The 18,019-nt window shown below is 41.8% G+C and overlaps 1 protein-coding gene across 2 annotated transcripts in view; it reads left to right on the forward strand.

Annotated features, from left to right (window-relative positions):
- Positions 1-18,019, forward strand: part of sema6a (sema domain, transmembrane domain (TM), and cytoplasmic domain, (semaphorin) 6A) — a 103,124-nt gene that overhangs the window by 69,367 nt on the left and 15,738 nt on the right. For both annotated transcript variants that reach the window (XM_085425930.1, XM_085425931.1), the window contains exons 11-17: positions 1,129-1,260; positions 3,376-3,531; positions 6,017-6,190; positions 8,208-8,348; positions 8,472-8,549; positions 13,861-13,919; positions 14,834-14,854. In XM_085425930.1, coding sequence (XP_085282056.1) covers positions 1,129-1,260; positions 3,376-3,531; positions 6,017-6,190; positions 8,208-8,348; positions 8,472-8,549; positions 13,861-13,919; positions 14,834-14,854 — 761 coding nt within the window. The remainder of the gene's footprint in view (positions 1-1,128; positions 1,261-3,375; positions 3,532-6,016; positions 6,191-8,207; positions 8,349-8,471; positions 8,550-13,860; positions 13,920-14,833; positions 14,855-18,019) is intronic.

Raw genomic sequence — 18,019 nt, forward strand, 5'->3', positions numbered from 1 at the left:
AAAACCCAATGAAGCAGTGCCTCTGAAAATTTCTATAAGCGGGAGTTTTGATCCTAGCATTAATTTTCCATTTCATAGGGGGTGAAGGGAGCACATTCAGACAGTAGGCAGCACTCAGGGTTTTGTGTCATTCGATTGTCTTGCTGAGTTGCTTCACGGCCCAGACTTTTGCTAACCGGCCAGCTAATTCTGTCTCGTTAGCAGCCCGATATAAACAGACATACGACTGTCTAACTTTTTGTACATATTCAATGCAGAGGGTAATTACTGTAATTTAGTAGCTAAGCCAAGAATTAACAGCTTTCTGACCTTGCTCTCAATAATGCTACCCTTGTGTCTGCTGTCTTCCAAATGTCTACATGATGAGTTTAACCCATGATGTAACAGCATGGAAATCCAGCAAGCTGAGAGAGAAAGAGAGGTTTCTTTCTGTAAACAGCCCTTAGTTTTTATTTCTGGACACAAAAAAAGCATAAAAAGTAGAAAAGTGACTCAGTAATCTGCTATGCATTGATTTCACACAGACACAAAGAAATCAGTGGCTCCACTGCAATCATAAGATGGGTATTTTTCCCCTTAAAATGAAAAGTGATAATAAGATAATCTGTTGCCCATATTTGGCCCCAAGCGTGGACTGGTGATGAACTTTGATGCCTGGAGGCTTTCGGGGAAAGTCAGTGTTAGAGGTTACTGTACGGGAATGTGTGAACCCGTAAATCACTACATTCAATAACACATAAGTGAATGCACGAAAGCTCTGACATGGTGATCAGTAGAGAACAAAAGAAATAAATGCTTTTATTAATGAAAAAAATTGATCAAATTATGTTAAAAAATAGAGGAAAGTGTAAAGTGTCTTCTTGTATACCTAAGGGAAGTGAGGATAAACAACGCACCTCTTTTTTTTTTTTTAATCTGGCAGAACCTTCACAACACTCAAAACTTGACTGTATCACCCAGTGTAAACAGGCAACAGCTAAAATAAGCCATCCTCAAGGGATTTAACCCTTCTGAGAAGGGATTGTAAATCCATTTTTCTGTCTCCTGGTGATAGCAAGGTGTTTCTTTGATATGCTCAGTCAAGAGGATTGTTTATTTAGTTGTGTGTGCTTGTGTGTGCCGTCGCAGTATTCCAGGTTCGGCAGTGTGTGCCTATGACATGGCGGAGGTGGCCAACACGTTCACAGGGCGTTTCAAAGAACAGAAATCACCAGACTCCACCTGGACACCTTTTCCTGAAGAGAAGGTTCCCAAGCCAAGGTACAGCAGCAGTTAATTAACCAGCGAGCACACTTGCATACACGCAGGCACGCACAGGATTTAAGGCAGCACACACACCAGTCACAGAGTGTTTCTCTTCCTGTGTTTCTCCTCATTCCTGGCTGTCTCACACGTGCACGCACAGACAAGATATGTAACTCTGCAGTCAATTCCTAACACTTGTTATACCACAATGGGATAATAATCACTTATTCTTAACTCATGTTGCCTCATATTTAGTGCATCGCTAATTTCGTCAGAAAACGCTCATGTGTCAAATTGTGTCACACGCAGCACGCACCTACTCATGTAGAGACCACCTTTTTTCACAGTTGCACTCATATCCCATTACCTCACCTTACCGCTGCCACCCACGCCTCACACGCAGCTAATTTAGCTTCAATAAACGAAGCATGACATCATTTTACAGATGGCTGGCTAATTCCACAAATGTACCAACCTGATCAATCTCCCATCTATTGCAAACTAATTAGTGCACTAACAGGATGCTGTCCTTTCCTCCAGAAAAGAGAGAGAGAGAGATTTGCAACAAAGATCTGGGCCGTGATAAATGTGTGTGTGTGTGTGTGTGTGTGTGTGTGTGTGTGTGTGTGTGTGTGTGTGTGTGTGTCCCATATGGCTGAGGACACAGTTCCTCACCATCAGAGAGCCCGTACTGTATTTTGTGCATTAGTCTCCATGCATTGTGTGAATGTGCGTATCTGTGTGAGTTCACGCACTTACCTCAATTAGCATGTAATTACTTGTTTATGTTCAACAAGGTCAGACGCTTCAAAGAGCAGGTACAGCCACCATTGTTTTTGTAGTAACTGATGTGATTGATTTCATTTCCATCCCTTGGTTCTTTCAGACCTTTTATCACTGAGCAAACAGACGGAGAGTTGTAACAAAGCCACCTAGGTCTGGCTCCGCAGCAGACTGTTACTCCATGTGTTAGACACTCATACTGAATCATTTACAGATTTTCGTATTTAAGAGATTTCTGCTTTCGTTCTGCTGCCCATATGCGCCCGGACGTAAATGCAGTAACAGAAATGTTAGAATTCTAGCACAAACTATTATTCTCTTCTTTTACAGTGAAGCAGTAATACTTGTGAGAATAGCTTAACATTAGAATCAGCTGACATGTTTTCTATGGTGTTCCCTAAAGTCCTGTAAGTTGATGTTTATATCTGGTGTGTTCAAGTTATTATCTTGCGCACCCGAGATAATTTGCTATAAACGACTTCAGATGCACACAGCCGCCATATAATACAGAAAATTCTGCTAATCATGTTCAGCCCACAAGGTAATTTGTTGTAAATTCACATGCGTGTCTAATGGCTTTAGATGCACACAGCTGCCATATAATGGAGATCACTTGTCTAATCAAATTTTTGTTTTGCACCAGAATGCCATACAGTGAAGTTTTTGCATGTAAACGTGGGGATTTCATTAGCACGAATGAATTTCTATTTCATACAAATCAGCAAAGGTTTCACTGCATCATTCTGTCAATAAAATTCTAATTAAATAAATTAAAAATAACATGTGCATATATACATAGTAAGGTTTGTATATTTTTATAACAGACTATAGGGTTTGGTCTTTTCATGTCACACATTTAGTGGCCAGATGGCTAATATTTCTGGGATCTGTTGTGGATTATATGCTATGGCAGGGTATCAAAGACCAAGCAGTAAAGGGTTTTAAAGGCTCTCAGAGGTGAGATGGCTGCAAAGGGGATATGCTATCAAAAGAAGCTTCTCTTTTACAAGAAGCTCACCAACTCCCCGTAAAAGGATCAGATAGATACAATGCTTCAGTGCTTTAGCCTGAAGCCACAGAAAAGGAGACATCTTGCGCCCTCCTATGTGACCAAAAGCCTCTTGGAATGAGAGTTTAGTCATTTAAAGCAGCACTTTCATTGATTTTAAGAAAGTAGAACTTTCTTTCCTCCGTTGAAGCTCTTACCATGAAAAATGGCTCATTCCTACTGCGGTCAAAGTGGTGGTTTTTCATTTGTGCTTTTTTCCATATTCTATTCACTATTTTTTTCCCTCTGCCATTATCGCTCCTATTCATTACCTTGCTCTTCCGCCACTCCATTTGTAGGCCTGGCAACTGTGCTGGTACTCCACCGATGGAGAGGTATAAGGTATCCAATGAGTTCCCCGATGACACACTCAACTTCATCAAGATGCATCCTCTGATGGACGAGGCCGTACCCTCCATTGCTAACAGGCCCTGGTTTCTCAAGACCATGGTTCGGTAAGTATCGCACACTCCAGAGGCCATCATCATCATCAAGGCTACAAGCCTCTTCAGCCCAGGACAATAATTACATGAAGTGCTGCTGTGAGAATCAGGCTCATTAAAAGAAAGCCTGAAGGTACTCCAGCCACTGACCTATTTTCATTGTAGTAGAGGAAACACCTATCTATACTAGCTTTCTCTCTGAGTGACAGCGTGGTGATGTCATGAAGACAACGCAAACAGTTTGAATCCTTAGTGATGCTTATCTTCATGCTGAAACGTGTCATTTACACGAGAACAATGAGTTCAGCTCTTTGTCAGTTGTTTAAAATCCTCTTGGGAGATTTCACAGGGAAAAAACAAAAGAAACCAGATTTTTTTTTTTTGTTCAGTGGTGACTTTTCCTTTGAGTTTCTGTAGTTGAGCCCATTTCTCAAAAGCCAGTGCACTGTGGCTGATGCCGTTTGATCATAAAGGTCTGTCTGGCTTTTACTTGCACTACACACAGACATTTCAGCCTCTGGGGGGAATGCGACAGCACACCGCCATCCCATCGGCAGGGCAAAAGTAGCTGACAGAGCATTTGGTAAAAAGTAAAAGATCTAGTTTTTCATTTGGACTTGGATATGGATTACAGCTGCTCAAGATTTAAAGTTGGGCTTGCCAGATCCTTGACAGGCCTCAGTGGTGGTAGTATCACTTTAAAGATAGCTACATAAAGAATTCTTCATACGTTTTACAAGTTATTTGCATCATATCACATCTTGCTGCTCCTTTGCCGAGGTCTGACCTACATACTGCAGTGGCTTAGTCAGAATATGAACAGCTTTCATCAAGGTTATCCCTACAACTCTGTGTTCATTAGTGTGCTTTATCACAAGAATACATTATGAGTGACACGCTTTTTTTTCTTTATCTTTACATAATCAGCAATCAGACGATTTGATTTGATTTGAAATGTCATCACAGCGAGCACAGCGAGCTTGTAGGGAAGTCAGAGGCGGTTCTTGAAAGTATTATGTAGGCCCAAAAAGCAGCATGAAAGCATATGCGGTGGAAGAGGAGTGAGGCTTCTTATGATATCTGTCAGGGTTTCAATGTGGAATACTGTTCTTCAGCTGAAGTCAATTGGAAATGAAATCGGTAATAGGATTTGATCCTTGTTACACCCCAGAGGGGACACCTCAATACACAGAAAGAAGTTCAAATTTGAAAAATCTTTTCCATCTTGAGACCGCTTGAGACTTGCTGTGCAGTGGCACAGACCTCAGCTGTCTGGGCACAATGAATCACCAAGACGGGTGAGACAGTGAAGAATCCCCTTCTTGTGATTTTTATTATCATGAGTAGGAAAGACAGTGAACGTCTTATTCTTTGAGATTGTATTATTTAACTGGGATCAGCCTAACTGAAATGGTTATTGGAGCATCTGTTATGAATGAATAGATCAAAATCAAATTAAATCTTCAGACCGGTAGTAATGTTGACTAGATAAAGCTGGAGGCACAGAGCATTTCAAAGGATATACTGTATAAAGAAAACAAAAACAGTGAATGGGATAAGAGGATGTGGCTTTGTTTATTATTTTTTTAATGGGCTCATGGTGTAAAACTGTACTCGAGTAGGGTTAAGTTTAGTCTCATTACCCCCAAATAAATATGATCTGATGACAAACTTTTTCACCTAGACAGTATCTAGTAAACATTAACGAGGACAAAACAAACTTCCAAGATTTCTGAATACACTCTCATCTTTAGATCACATATACTTCAATTAAAAATAATTGGTGATTATTGGTGTTCACATAGGCAGCATGCCTTTGTGATTACTTAAACAGTATCTTAGTTAGATATTTGCATCAGTCGGTAAGAGTAAGCAGCCTCAGGAGGTATTTCTAAAACCCGTTCACCCACAAGGATAACAGGGCGCCGGTCCAGATCTCACTGACTGGCAGGTGTCTAATTTTCCAACCTTAAAGTGTTTGGTATGCTTCTGAGTTTTATGCACATCCAACTGGTGCTAAGCCAAACTGTGCGATCAGCAGCTGTCAATTAGAAATTGAAAGTAGAGCTTGTTATCTTTTGCTTGAGCAACTTCTTTGCAGTGTTTTTACTTGAGGAACCACCTGACAGGCCCTATGGCAATCTGATTGTGAGCTTGTAATCAAATGACAATCAGTTAGTGAGATTAATGCGCGCCCCCTGCTGTTCTTTAGTCTATTTTAGACCTCTGACATGCGTGGTGGAAGGTACGTTAATTGATTGGCTGATTAGGTAATTATTATCTGGAAAATGACATCCTCCTGTTTTTTTTATTCTATTTTGTTCTTTGGCTAACTTTTTCCAGTGGCCCAGATGTGGAAGAAAAAGTTGAAAACAGTTGCATTAGGTCCCTGCTGTTGGTGTTGCTTTTCTAGTGAGCAAACATTTTCCTCTGCTTGCAGGCTAACAGACTAATTAATTGACTGATTGGTTATTTTTACCTGCTGCTCCTTTTTCAGGTATCGTCTGACGCGCATTGTGGTGGACAATGAGGCAGGGCCGTATAAAAACCACACAGTAGTATTTCTGGGGTCTGAGAAAGGCATCATCCTCAAATTCTTGGCCAAGATGAACAACGGCTTCCTCAACGAGAGCCTGTTTCTTGAGGAGCTCAGTGTCTACAACCCTGACAAGTATGTAAAACCGAGCATACGTGTATATGCAATGGACAGAAATAGAGAAACACATGGATACAGTTGCTATAAACACAGAAAGTACAGTTATTGCATGCGTGTGTGCTCTGTAGAGAGTGAATGTGTTTAATTTTGCTTGTTTCCACCATCTATCGGCTCAGCCAACCCACCAACCCACCAGCTCCATCACTACCAGTCTGTTCCCCTGACCCAAGCTATGTTGCGAAGCCAGCCAACCAGATGGCTACTCTATCATTTAAAAGAGTTTTATCAGGTTACACTCTGCCCAGCCACAGCTACTAAATTAAAGACATAGACCCTAAGGCTCTGGATAACGTAGCACTGTGGTTCGCAACCACAGCAGAGCTAAAACCTTGGCTGATTAAAGGAAGCACACGCATAGAAACTCACACTGAGGTCTGTGTGTGTCTCAGAGCCAGCCTGGGATCTCTCGCTAATACATTACACATCTGTTGGTGCATGTATGGATGTAAGTCTGTTTGTGTGTGTGTCTGAGTGTGTGTGTTCATGAACTTGGTACAGAGGGTCGAGCTGGGTATTGTTGTACATCTGAAGTAAAAGTTAATAAGGAAAAATCAGCCACAGTTTCACTCTGCCAAAACAAATATTTGGTTGAGAGGTAATGGATGGAAGCATAAACACAGGAGGGAGAGAGAAGAGTGGTAAAGACCAGAGGGAAGAGATGGGAAGACTAGAGGCTTGTGTTAGGAAGCAGAGAAGAATACGGGAAGGAGACGGAAGGCTTGATGGGAGGGCTTTCAAGGCTCCTACTGTTGATTATCCAACATGCTGCGACCATGTGATGGGCCATATGTCCGGGATGCAGGGCAGGCCCTTGCTTCTACTTCTTCACTTCTACTTGCTGTGTCTCCTTTTGCCTTCTCCCAGTATCGCGTCCCTTTGTTTCCCTTCTCTCCTGTTCTGTGTCTCTCTGGCTGGGACCGAGCATTCGTGGGCTGATGGCCATCTGGCTTTAGCCGCATACGGCGTGTGACTTTGCCTGCCTGCTTCCCTGCCTGGCCGGCCGGATCAGTGTAGGCCTGATTGCTGTGCATTACCCGGTGTAGATGAACTGTAAGCCCCAATTTAGAGCGTTAATACAGGACCAAAGCTCTGCGAAGGAAAGATTAAATCCCAGGAGTTGGATGGTAGAATAGACAGAGGAACAGAGGGAGCGAGAGAGAAGGGATAGAGTGATGCTTGACACGCCCCAGAGGGATTACAGTGCACTCCTATGGGGCTGTTGAGACAAAGAAGACTAGCTGAGATAGAGGAATGTTGGAGTTGGGGGGCTTTGAGTTAGTGTTAGAGGATTCTCCAGTTAAGTGCAGTGTTATTGCTGACTGCTCACAGTGCCCATCTGTCTGTTTATCTGTTGTATCTGTATCACCCTTTTCTTTATCTCTCTTTATCTCCCGCTCTGTTTGTGACCTCATGTTCCCAAGTCCAGCATTATCTCTGTCCTCCCTGACCTCACAGTTTGTCTCTCTGCCACATCCTAATCTTCCCCTTTCTTTCATTAAATAAGCTAAATCTCATTTTACGATGCCCAACTTTTCTCTACTCTGTCTTTAAACTACCATATAGTTAAGGGCGATATACCCTAGATCAGCTTTGCTAATGTTCCTCATTTATCTTATGCTGGCCCTTTAGTTCATTCCATGAAATGAAACAAAGAGTTTTAGCTGCTCTGAGTCTGCTCCTTAAACCAACTTTTTCTGCTTGCCTACCCCTTGCAAACAGGAGAGTTAAAGAGCAGGTAATTTCTTGCGATCACAGTCAGAACTGTGCTTGATAAGACCTGATTACAGATATCCACTCTCTTTGGCACCATGTGGATCCAAGACCCAATGAAACTGTGAAATTTATTTGAAATTGTGCCTGTATTTTTTGAGCATTTGAGCACCATTTTAACAGCATCTACTGAAAAGCACAATAAATCAGCTGAAAAAGAAAATACAAAGTAATCAGTTTTTGTCTTCTTTTCCTCCTCTAGGTGCAGCATAGATGGAGTAGAAGATAAGCGCATCGTAGGTATACAGATAGACAGCAAGAGTCACGCTCTGTGGGTCGCCTTCACCTCCTGTGTGGTTAAAGTGCCGCTCTCTCGGTGTGAAAGGCACGGGCGGTGCAAGAAGTAAGTTTGCTACTCTATTAAATCATCATTCCTACTCAAGTGGTTGAGCTATGTGCATTCCTTCTGAAAGAAGAAAACAGTATGTGCAGAATGGGCCTAATGGTGTGTGCAATTCTTCTCCAGGTCCTGTATAGCCTCCAGAGACCCATATTGTGGTTGGGTCCCAGAAGGAGCCTGCAGACAGGTGGTTGGCAACACTAAGTAAGTAATAAAGACAATCGAAGTCAAAGGAGCTGCATGCTTTGGGTATTTGGCTTAGAGCTGGGCGATAGAACGATAACGATATGTATCGCGATATAACTTTTACTCGATAGAGAAATTAAGCTATCGCGATAGACCTCGCAGCTCTTGTCCTCTTAAAAAAAAAAAAAAAAAAAAAAAGTCAGCCGATTCAAATTCAGTAGCGCAGAGCCGAACCAATCACAGCCGCAGCGTCACGTCGCGTGACTTGTTACGTACAGCACAAGTGCCAAGCCGCACGTGTGTTTGTTTGGGAAGCAGCCAGCGGGTAATGGAGCCAGCGGGTAATGGAGGAAATGAGTGTGCCGACTAGAAAAATCAACCGAGCGTGACCGAAGAGAAAACAGATGATGGTTCCAACGCCGGAGAGATTGTCGAACGGAAGAGCCATAGAAGTTCCGTAGTGTGAAGGTATTTCGGCTATTTCAAGTCTGACAAAAACAGAGTAGCGTGCACTGTAAATTGTGCCGAAAGCAAGTCTGGAAATACAATAAACTGGTGCATGCGTCACACTGTGCGCCACGTTATTGTTTCGGTGAAATGAATTTCTACAATACTGTTAATTCTACTCTCTGCAGTGTTTAAATGCTTACATATACACACAGTTACTGTCCGTCCACACATACGACTCTGTTCTGCTTCTATGCCCCAGCTTTGTTTACTTTTTCCCACCGAGGCTTCTAGACTTCTGATTGGCCAACATTTCTGCACGGTTAGGAATCTAGCGCCACCTGCTGCTTTGGCATGTTCATAGCAGCGTTTTCCTTCATTTCTGCCTTTATGTGTGGACGGGATTATTTTTTAAAACGGAAACGGAAAATCTCAGTTTTCAAAAATACCCGTGTACGTGTGGACGTAGCCTCAGTCTCTGACTGGAAGCGCTAATTCGTCATTCGGCTTTTGTCAGACTAAAGTAACTGTTAAAACTGTTTGAAAAGCTAAGCTATACAACAAGGAGAGATTGAGAATTTCCTTTTAGTTCTCAGTTTATTTGATATTGACAAAAGTTAGTCAGTTTTGTCTGTTCTTCTGTAAAACAAACTAAGATTTATTTTTAGAATTAATACTTTGTTTCTAAGTGGAATTGACAATTTAGTCTGTTTCGTTTGTTCTATTTTGAAACTTAAACGCTTTAGCGGCTGCCTTTTGTGTAGTTTGCAATATTTGCCTTTATTTATCTGAAAAAGTCTCATGTTCCTTAAGTACATCTACCCTGTTGAACTTATTATGGGAAATAAATATTTAAATCAAAACAAGCTGCTGATTATTTCACATTTTACTTGTGAGCAACGGCACATTTAAATCTTACAAATATAGTTATTTGGCTTATATCGTGATAGATATCGTTATCGCCTGAAATGAAAAAAACATATCGTGATATGAAAAAATCTCATATCGCCCAGCTCTAATTTTGGCTCCATGAAAATGTATTAAATTGCATTCAATAACTTAGTTGTATACGTTAGTAAGCTGGTTAATATGCTCTGTGGAAATTTAGCACTTTTTTGTTAGCTTTCTGCTGCTCTTCCTTTACCTCCAACTGGAGTTGAGGCTCATGGGTATTGTAGTATTTAGATGCACGTACTATGCCCACAACATCATCTCATAATACATTTATCTCTAACAGTGTATTTTTTCATTTAAACTGTTACTGTGGACTGCTTTGGAATTGGCTGAATCGAACTAGTAAAACAGCATTTCGCCTTTTTGTCATACCTGGTGCCAGTCCCTCTCCCTGCTTGTCATATCTGTGATCTTTCTAATTTTATGGTTTGTAACTGCAATTTCCTTCAGCTGAAGGGGCTATTGGAAGGATGAATGGAAGGAAAGTGTTGTTTGCAGCGGGCTCGGGGTTTGGTACGCAGCCCTCGGGAAAGCTGGATGGTCGCAGTAACTATAATTTGTGGCTGTAGTCATGACACAGAACCACTTTATGCTTTCTGAACAAACAGCATATGGAGTTTTGTGGTGGGAAAAAACATTTTGCAGATGAAGTCATAACAAAAGGCGCGGTGCTCCACTGGCTATTTGACGATGAATGAATTTGATCCCCCTGCTGCAAAATGATTGGTCTGGCATGCCAATACACCAAAGGCACACGTTCCCGCTTGCACACACAAAACTTAGGGGAAAAACCCCCACACACTCACACACGCAAGCACACTGCCCATCCTATTATTACTCTGCAAAGCCAAAGCAGTGGACTGTTCTGATTGAGTTAGGAGGGCAGATGACCTCGCTCCTTTACTGTACAATATTTTTAAGTGAGAGAGGGACGGGATTAGATCTGATAGGAACTGCAGGTCTGTGGTGAGCCATTCAAAACATTTGCCAGGCTGGACAGAAGGATGGATAAAATAAGGGAGGGGAGAGTCGGTGACATTTTGTTGTTTGCTTACACAAATGGATCCCTGCAGAGAAGACAATTTCATTCTGCTTTTCTTACTTTCCGTTCTCCTCATTAAAATTAAAAAACAAAACCCTGCTTTCTTGACTGCCTACCTAATCAGCTACGCGTTACTTGCGTATATCCATCCATGTCTGTGTTTCTATTTTTACCCGTCTTTCTTTTTCTATCTTTCCTCTGACATATTCTTTCTCTCTTGTAACCCTCCCCTCCTTTCTTCTTCCATCTGGCCCTGATGCTAGTGTGCCAGCTTTCCCATGTGAAGTTATGCCTCTTATACCCGCTGCCTATAAACAGCTTGCACTCTGGTTTCCTGCAATATGGCCCCTAGTTGCCCAGTGTTCATACATTTAATTGCATATGATCCTGGATGGTACTAATTTTGTAAACAAAAAACCCAGTTATGTTGTTATGAGCATCGACCATTGTCTAAAACACTGCAGTGAGTTTTCTCTGGATTAAACTGAGTGAATGTGCTCTTGTGAGCCCCCTGATCCTTTGTAAATCAAAGCCATGAATCAAAATGAATGGGTGACTTTGAGGGAACATTATGCTTACTCTCTTTACACTGTACACCCAGTATATGAAATCCCTGGCCGCCCATTCACTTCTGATATGAATAATTAATGCTATTATGCCTGACCTGCATTTTCGGCAAGCAGTTCTCTGTGCAACCACATATCTCACATAATAATCACGCCCGATGCGAGGTAATATAAAACGGAGGGCTTGGCTGCCTCCAGTTATGTACAATGTTGCTTGAATCTGATTTAAATATGCATTATGTAGTTTCGGTGGGATCTTAACCCCAAGCTGAACCATCTGTAATGTCACACTTGAACAGACTGCACTTCTGTTGCTATAATGCAGCCGCCATGGGACGTGAACCCGTTAACTAAAGGTTCGCACTTTGGTTCATTCACTTTTATATGTGCCAAGAAAAGCCCAGACACTGCATCTGTATTGCATGTCTGCTCATTACTAATTCGCCCTCCTTGGTGCTATTATAAGTCTGAATTGGAAACCATGACGCACCTGTGTTTTGCAGGCCAAATAATATTTTGTGATAGGGTGGGACGAGGTAATGATGTTGTTGAGGAAAATCCAGCAGATTCCTAGAGTGCCTGGACTGTATTTGTGCTTAGACAGGTTCAAATGTGCAACTCTGCATCCGCTTTGTGATTATGACTGTGGATGATAAGCAAATCTGATAAGCTGATTAACTGTACCCCCAGATATGAAGAGAGGATACTGCTATTGTGTAGTGGTTGTTGTTGTTGTTCTGCTTGAAACTGAAGGGGGAAATTAGCAATCAAATCTGTAAAATTAACCCTCTCCTTTCAAATTAAGGGTCTGTTAAACTGGGGGGAAAAAAAAAAGAATAGTAAATTAATTTGTGACTATATTTCAAAACATATGATCTGAGTATCAAATAACAGGGCTCCAACTGTCCGTTCTTCCTAAATGTGCTGCTTTTTTCACATATTTTCGACTCGGATCAGGCCACAAAGGTTGGCTGATGCTGTTTTAGAAAATAATTCTTTATTCTGTAATTGCGACCAGCGGAGGGTGAAGAAGGTGGGAGGCGGGTGGACAAGCAGGAGGAGGTGGAGCAGCAGCAGAGGATGGGTGGGGAGTGGGGGTAGGCTAAGGAGGACTGTGAAGAGCTGTCATGCGTGATCGTGATCCTGCTTGACGGTTGGTCCGCTCTGTTTCACAGATCTTCTTACTGTCTGCTCGGTGGTCTTTCGGGGAGAAAACAGGTCTTGGTGCAGATTGCATCAGAAAATCACATCTCTAAACTCTCTCCCTCTGTGTCATATGATGGCCCTCAAGCACGGTTACCCCTCACTGCTCTGGTCTTGGCCCATGTGATTGTAACTACACACTCATCTCCTCTAAAGCGAGTTGAGTCACACACTGCATTCTGTAATAGAAGACAAGACTGTGCAAAGTGAAGTTCTGGTGAAAGCAGTAAATTGGGAAATACACCCTTATGCTTTCTTTCTAAGAGTACGGTGAGATTAAAACTTCTGTCGCAGCTATATGATGATTATGTATGTATGTATGTATATATATGTATATATTGTACTATTCTTAGTTAGCGTATTGTCTGTCTTGTCTTAATGTTGGTTTAAAATGGAGCACTGTAACAAAAAATAATTTCCCCCAGGGATCAATAAAGTATTCTGATTCTGATTCTGATTATGAAGCTGGAGCAAGCTTATCTTAACCGGAAGTGCTGTTTCCAAAATAGCATGCTTTCACGTTAATAATAAAGCTCACTTTATATTTCAAATATATTCCATATCAATTGATATTAAGTCTTTCATCAAACAACATATATGCTGGTAATGACTGAGCAATAGGCTATTTCTCCATGTTTTTCCACATATGTTATTGCACTAAGTTGGGTTAGCTAGCTTCACATTCACCTTCTAGATGAAGAAATCAGTCACATCTAGCTCCCAGCAAGGAAGCAATTAGGGATACAAATTGTTGAACAGTTTTTTTTTAAGCTTTAGAGCATGAGATAATAGTTTTCATTGCAATCGCATAAAAGAAAATCTGTTTTTATCAACACTACTGGCAATACGTCTTGTGCCAGCTATGGATTTACTAACCTGCTTGCATTCTTCATAGCCACTGATTTTAGGTCTCCGGGGCACCTGCTAGGTGTTCTTTGATTCTGATCCAGCAAAGGGCTTTCTGCAGCTCACACTGTGTGTTAGCATAGAATATGCTGCGATTGGTGGTGTTTTTTGTAGTTGCTTTCCTATAGCTTTGTTACTTTGTTAGGTGTGGCGAGCCTGCATGGCCTGGCCTGTTTTCCACTGCTGACCATGATGTCTCTGTTCCCTGCAGATCAGCCTTTGAGCAGGACGTGGAGCATGGCAACACAGATGGCCTGGGTGACTGCCAAAGTAAGCAGGCCCTCTTCACTCTTATCTTTCCTCCTTCACTCTGTACCCCCACCAGCACCACCAACACAACCACCCCCACCACCATTCCTCTCTTCTTTGTTAACTCCATCTCCCTCTTCTCTCGGCTCTCCGTGTGCTTCTTTGCTGCCGTTACCTTTTTCCCATCCGCCTGTTCCACCCTCACAATCCTCTCTTTCACCCACTTCCATCCATCTGTCCTTTCGGCCCTCAGCCTCCTCTGTTGTTTTCCCGCTGCTTTTTGGTCCCCCCGGTCAATAGAGCGCTGTGTCCTATTGCCGAAAGACTGAGGTTCCTTCTTGCAAATCACTTCGAAAACACAACACAAACATTCAGAGAAACACAGGGAAGGGATTTCGCTTGTGAGCAGTCACAGGGTTCATTTTGAAACACAAAACAAGAAGGGGCTCTCAACCGAGTCAGGCCAAAAAGTCTCGAAAAGGCCTCTTTTACTCTACAACAGTGAATGGCGCATATACAGAGACAGTATTTCTTATCTTTTCATGTCCAAAATAACAGCTTGGTTTCTCCAACGGGAAACCTTGTTGATATTCTAGTGAGCAGCTCAGTTTGTGAAAGAAACTTCAAAACAATTTGATATTAAATCATTCATTTTGGTTCATCTCATCTCAATTTCAACTGTTTACTGAGAGTAAATAAAGGCATTTTCCCTCTGGTTTCATTAGTATGTTTAGTCAAGGGAACCCATAGTGTTGGACTTTCATTAGCTTTAGAAGCTATATAGATCACCACTGATTAAGGCTGGGAGAATATCGAGCAGCCAGTCGATTTTAAATTACTTTAAAAGTCATGGCTTTTGATCATGTTAAAGCATAAGCTCCCTTTACTGCAAGCAATAACAGGTTTCTCCCTCGTTTCTTTTCTTTTTCTTCCAGATACATTTGTGGCCCTGAATGGTAAGTACCCAACATGTCCTGCACAGGCAATCCAATAAAAGACAGGAGCTGCATTTCATCTCCTTTTAGTCTTTAACTTCAGCCACACCTTTTCGTCTAGTCAGTCAATCATCCCCTCTCAAGGAAATGAAAACTCCTCCCACATGTATAAAGAAGGGTTATTAATGACTCAAGGTTTTAACTGAATTGATTTCACTCCTTCTTTTTGATAGACGTCCCTTCCAGTTACGAAGGTAATGAAACATTAAAGTACACTCGGTCACTTTCATTGCTCATATTATTTCTCCCCGTGCTCCTCGCAGTGTTTAGAATAAAGGTCGCAGTGATAGAAATCAGAATTAAAGGTCTTTAATGCTGATTGTGATTCTATTAGTTCTCTTTTCCCCCTCCTTGTTCCCAGTGCCCAATCGCCTTATCCCCATGTGCAACAGCATCGATTATCCCTGACCTTTGCTTTGCTAATTGGATAGATCTAGTTGTTAGTGGTTAAAGGCCTTGGTGGTAAAGAAATACTTCAGCATGCACATTAAACAGGATATGTGCTGACAGAGAGAGAGAGAGCGAGAAATAAAACCAGCCTGTTTCGAGTCTGGAAATATGTTCCCGCTAACTGCACAGACTCTTTGCACAGTTTGAGATGCTTAATTCAAAAGGGCTAATGTAAACATGCACAGACATACATGCACACTGTTCTACGGCTGGCTTCCTTTCCTAGCAGATATGTTTACTCTCTTAATCCCACAACACAATATTACGATTACACTTCACTGCCGCCGATTGATACCATTTTCCTCACCGAAGTCTCTTTAAGGAATGATAAACAGATGTGATTAGCCTGCAGTAAAGTCCCTTTTATCCATATCACCCACACCTACGCGCACATCCACCTTATTTTTATCTAATCGGAGGAGGCATTAGTTTTGTTTTTAGTGAATCTCTTTCTCTCTCACACACATACCTCGCAGCTGCCAGATCAAAACAGCCAGATCCATACAGAATGACAAGAATAGATATTTTGAAGCCGTACCAGAAAGCCCAGCACTTTCTCTCGCTAACCCTCTTGTGGCTGTACCCCCACTGTGAATCTCCCTCCTTTTGGAAATCCAGGGTCATGGAAAAAGCATCTGTGTTGGTGTACACCCCTGTAGCGCTGAATATGCTCCCACAGGCTGGGCTGTGTGTTTTCAGGCACACACTTAAACACACCTAGTTTACAACACCCTCCCCCCAAACAAAGTCCCAGCCCTTCCATCTATCTGTCAGTGGTTGATATGGATTTGAAGATAAATAAATGCCCTTTCTCTATTCTCCTCTCTCCTACTCCAGACTAGACTTCCTTGCCTCTCTTTTAATCTGTAGAGAGAGAGATGTGCATCCGTCGGCAGTTTAGGCCCCTTTTTTTCTCCCCTGATCCGTGGAGGAGCTCTGAGGCTCCGAGCTCTCTCTATGTGTGTCATCTGCCTAAATTGCACTTCCCCTGGCGGTGGGGGAATGAATTATAAAATAGGCCTGTCACACTAATCTCTCAGCCTTGGGCCAATAGTTAAATAAATCATTTTAATGATTGCCACGCCACACAGAAGAGGAGGAGGCTCTGGGTGGTGTTGTGTAGGTGCCTGTTGTGCGTACTCTACCAGCAGCATCAACCTTAGCCTTTTGAAATGCCTCCCCACCTTCAAACACACGCCTAAACACATATTGAAAAGGAACACACATGCGCATGCACACACACACGCACATTGCTGTCACCTCCTTCACGCAGATAGCGTGTCAAAATGGTAACTGGGGGCTGAGCTCCACAAGAGGCTGTTGATAAAAGTGTTGTCACTCTGCATCTAGGGATGATCAAAAAACAAAAAAACAAAAAACACGCGGCTCATTACATTAAACACAATGTATAGCTTCTTCAGAATTGTGTAGGGTGGCTTAACTGTAAGCATGTGGGATGATAATGTGATTAGCATGGTTCAAAAATAAACTCTTCAGCAAAGCTTATGTACAGATTTTGCCTATGAAACAAAATGAGAAAACTTAAGACTGACAGAGACAGGCAAGCACAGACTGTATGAGTTATATGCAAAGCTGGACACAGAAGAGGGGGGTATGATCCATCCTCCACAAACGAAAGAGTACTGTGTTGCAGTAGCACTGCATTTATTTCCTCTGAGATACAGCTGGTGTATTTTGTTCAGTGTTAATGGGTACATTTACATGGAGCCTGATATTCTGCTTATAATCAGTTTAAAAGCCCAAATAGAATAAAAGTGCTCCACAAAAATCACCTCAGTTAAAATAAACGGTGGGATTCAATGAGTTTCCGAGGGGTATAAGAAGCATCTGATCAGTAGGAAAACTGTACCAGGTAAACAGTTTATCAGATACTTTCAGGCTGCATTTTATTCTGAGCGTGCCCTCTGTGTTGACTCAGATGCACGGGGACATACGCAACATTGGTTTCCAAAGATGGCAGCTTTCCAAGCCAAACTTCTCGTCTGCAGATGGTTTGGTTTTAATACAAACTCAAAGATAATTAAAGAATTAAGAGCAATGCAAAAACAGCAGCTTCTCCACCGCGCAGAGGATAGACATGTGTTTGTTTCAGAAACTGATAAAACACCTGCCAAAGAGTTTGACATTTTTATGCATGCCACACTTTTTCAGTTAAGTGTATGTAAACACTATGTCATAACGATATTATATCCTATCTAAGCAGTGAAGACAAGATGAAAATAATTAGCATTCTGTGCAGTTACTTAACGTATTGTCTGAAAAAACCCTAATTATTAAATTGCATGTTTTTCTTTTGCACACTATTACATTCAGTAACTAAAAGCAGTGAATCTTAACGGTCTGGAACTAGAGCTGCAAAATATTTAGGATTTTGGCTTGAAAATGATTTAAAAAATGGTTGCAGAATGAATATTAATTTTCTTTCGGCTTCTGTTTAATACAGACTGCAATTTTGAGTTGGAGAAGACATCGGTGCACATCGAAATGAATTAAACATTGCTGCAGAAATGATTGGAAAGCCAGATTTAAAGTTAGCTTGAGAAAAGGAGCAGGATGAACATGAGCAGAGTTAGAACGACTTTAGCTGGAGAAAAGTTACAGGCAGACTTCTTGACAGGAGCGATGTAAAAGAAATTTTGTCTCTTGTCCTTCATA

Source organism: Rhamphochromis longiceps, linkage group LG12 (assembly GCF_057381845.1).
Source record: "Rhamphochromis longiceps isolate RC_006_pf linkage group LG12, R_longiceps_female_GT1.1, whole genome shotgun sequence".
Lineage (NCBI taxonomy): Eukaryota > Metazoa > Chordata > Actinopteri > Cichliformes > Cichlidae > Rhamphochromis > Rhamphochromis longiceps.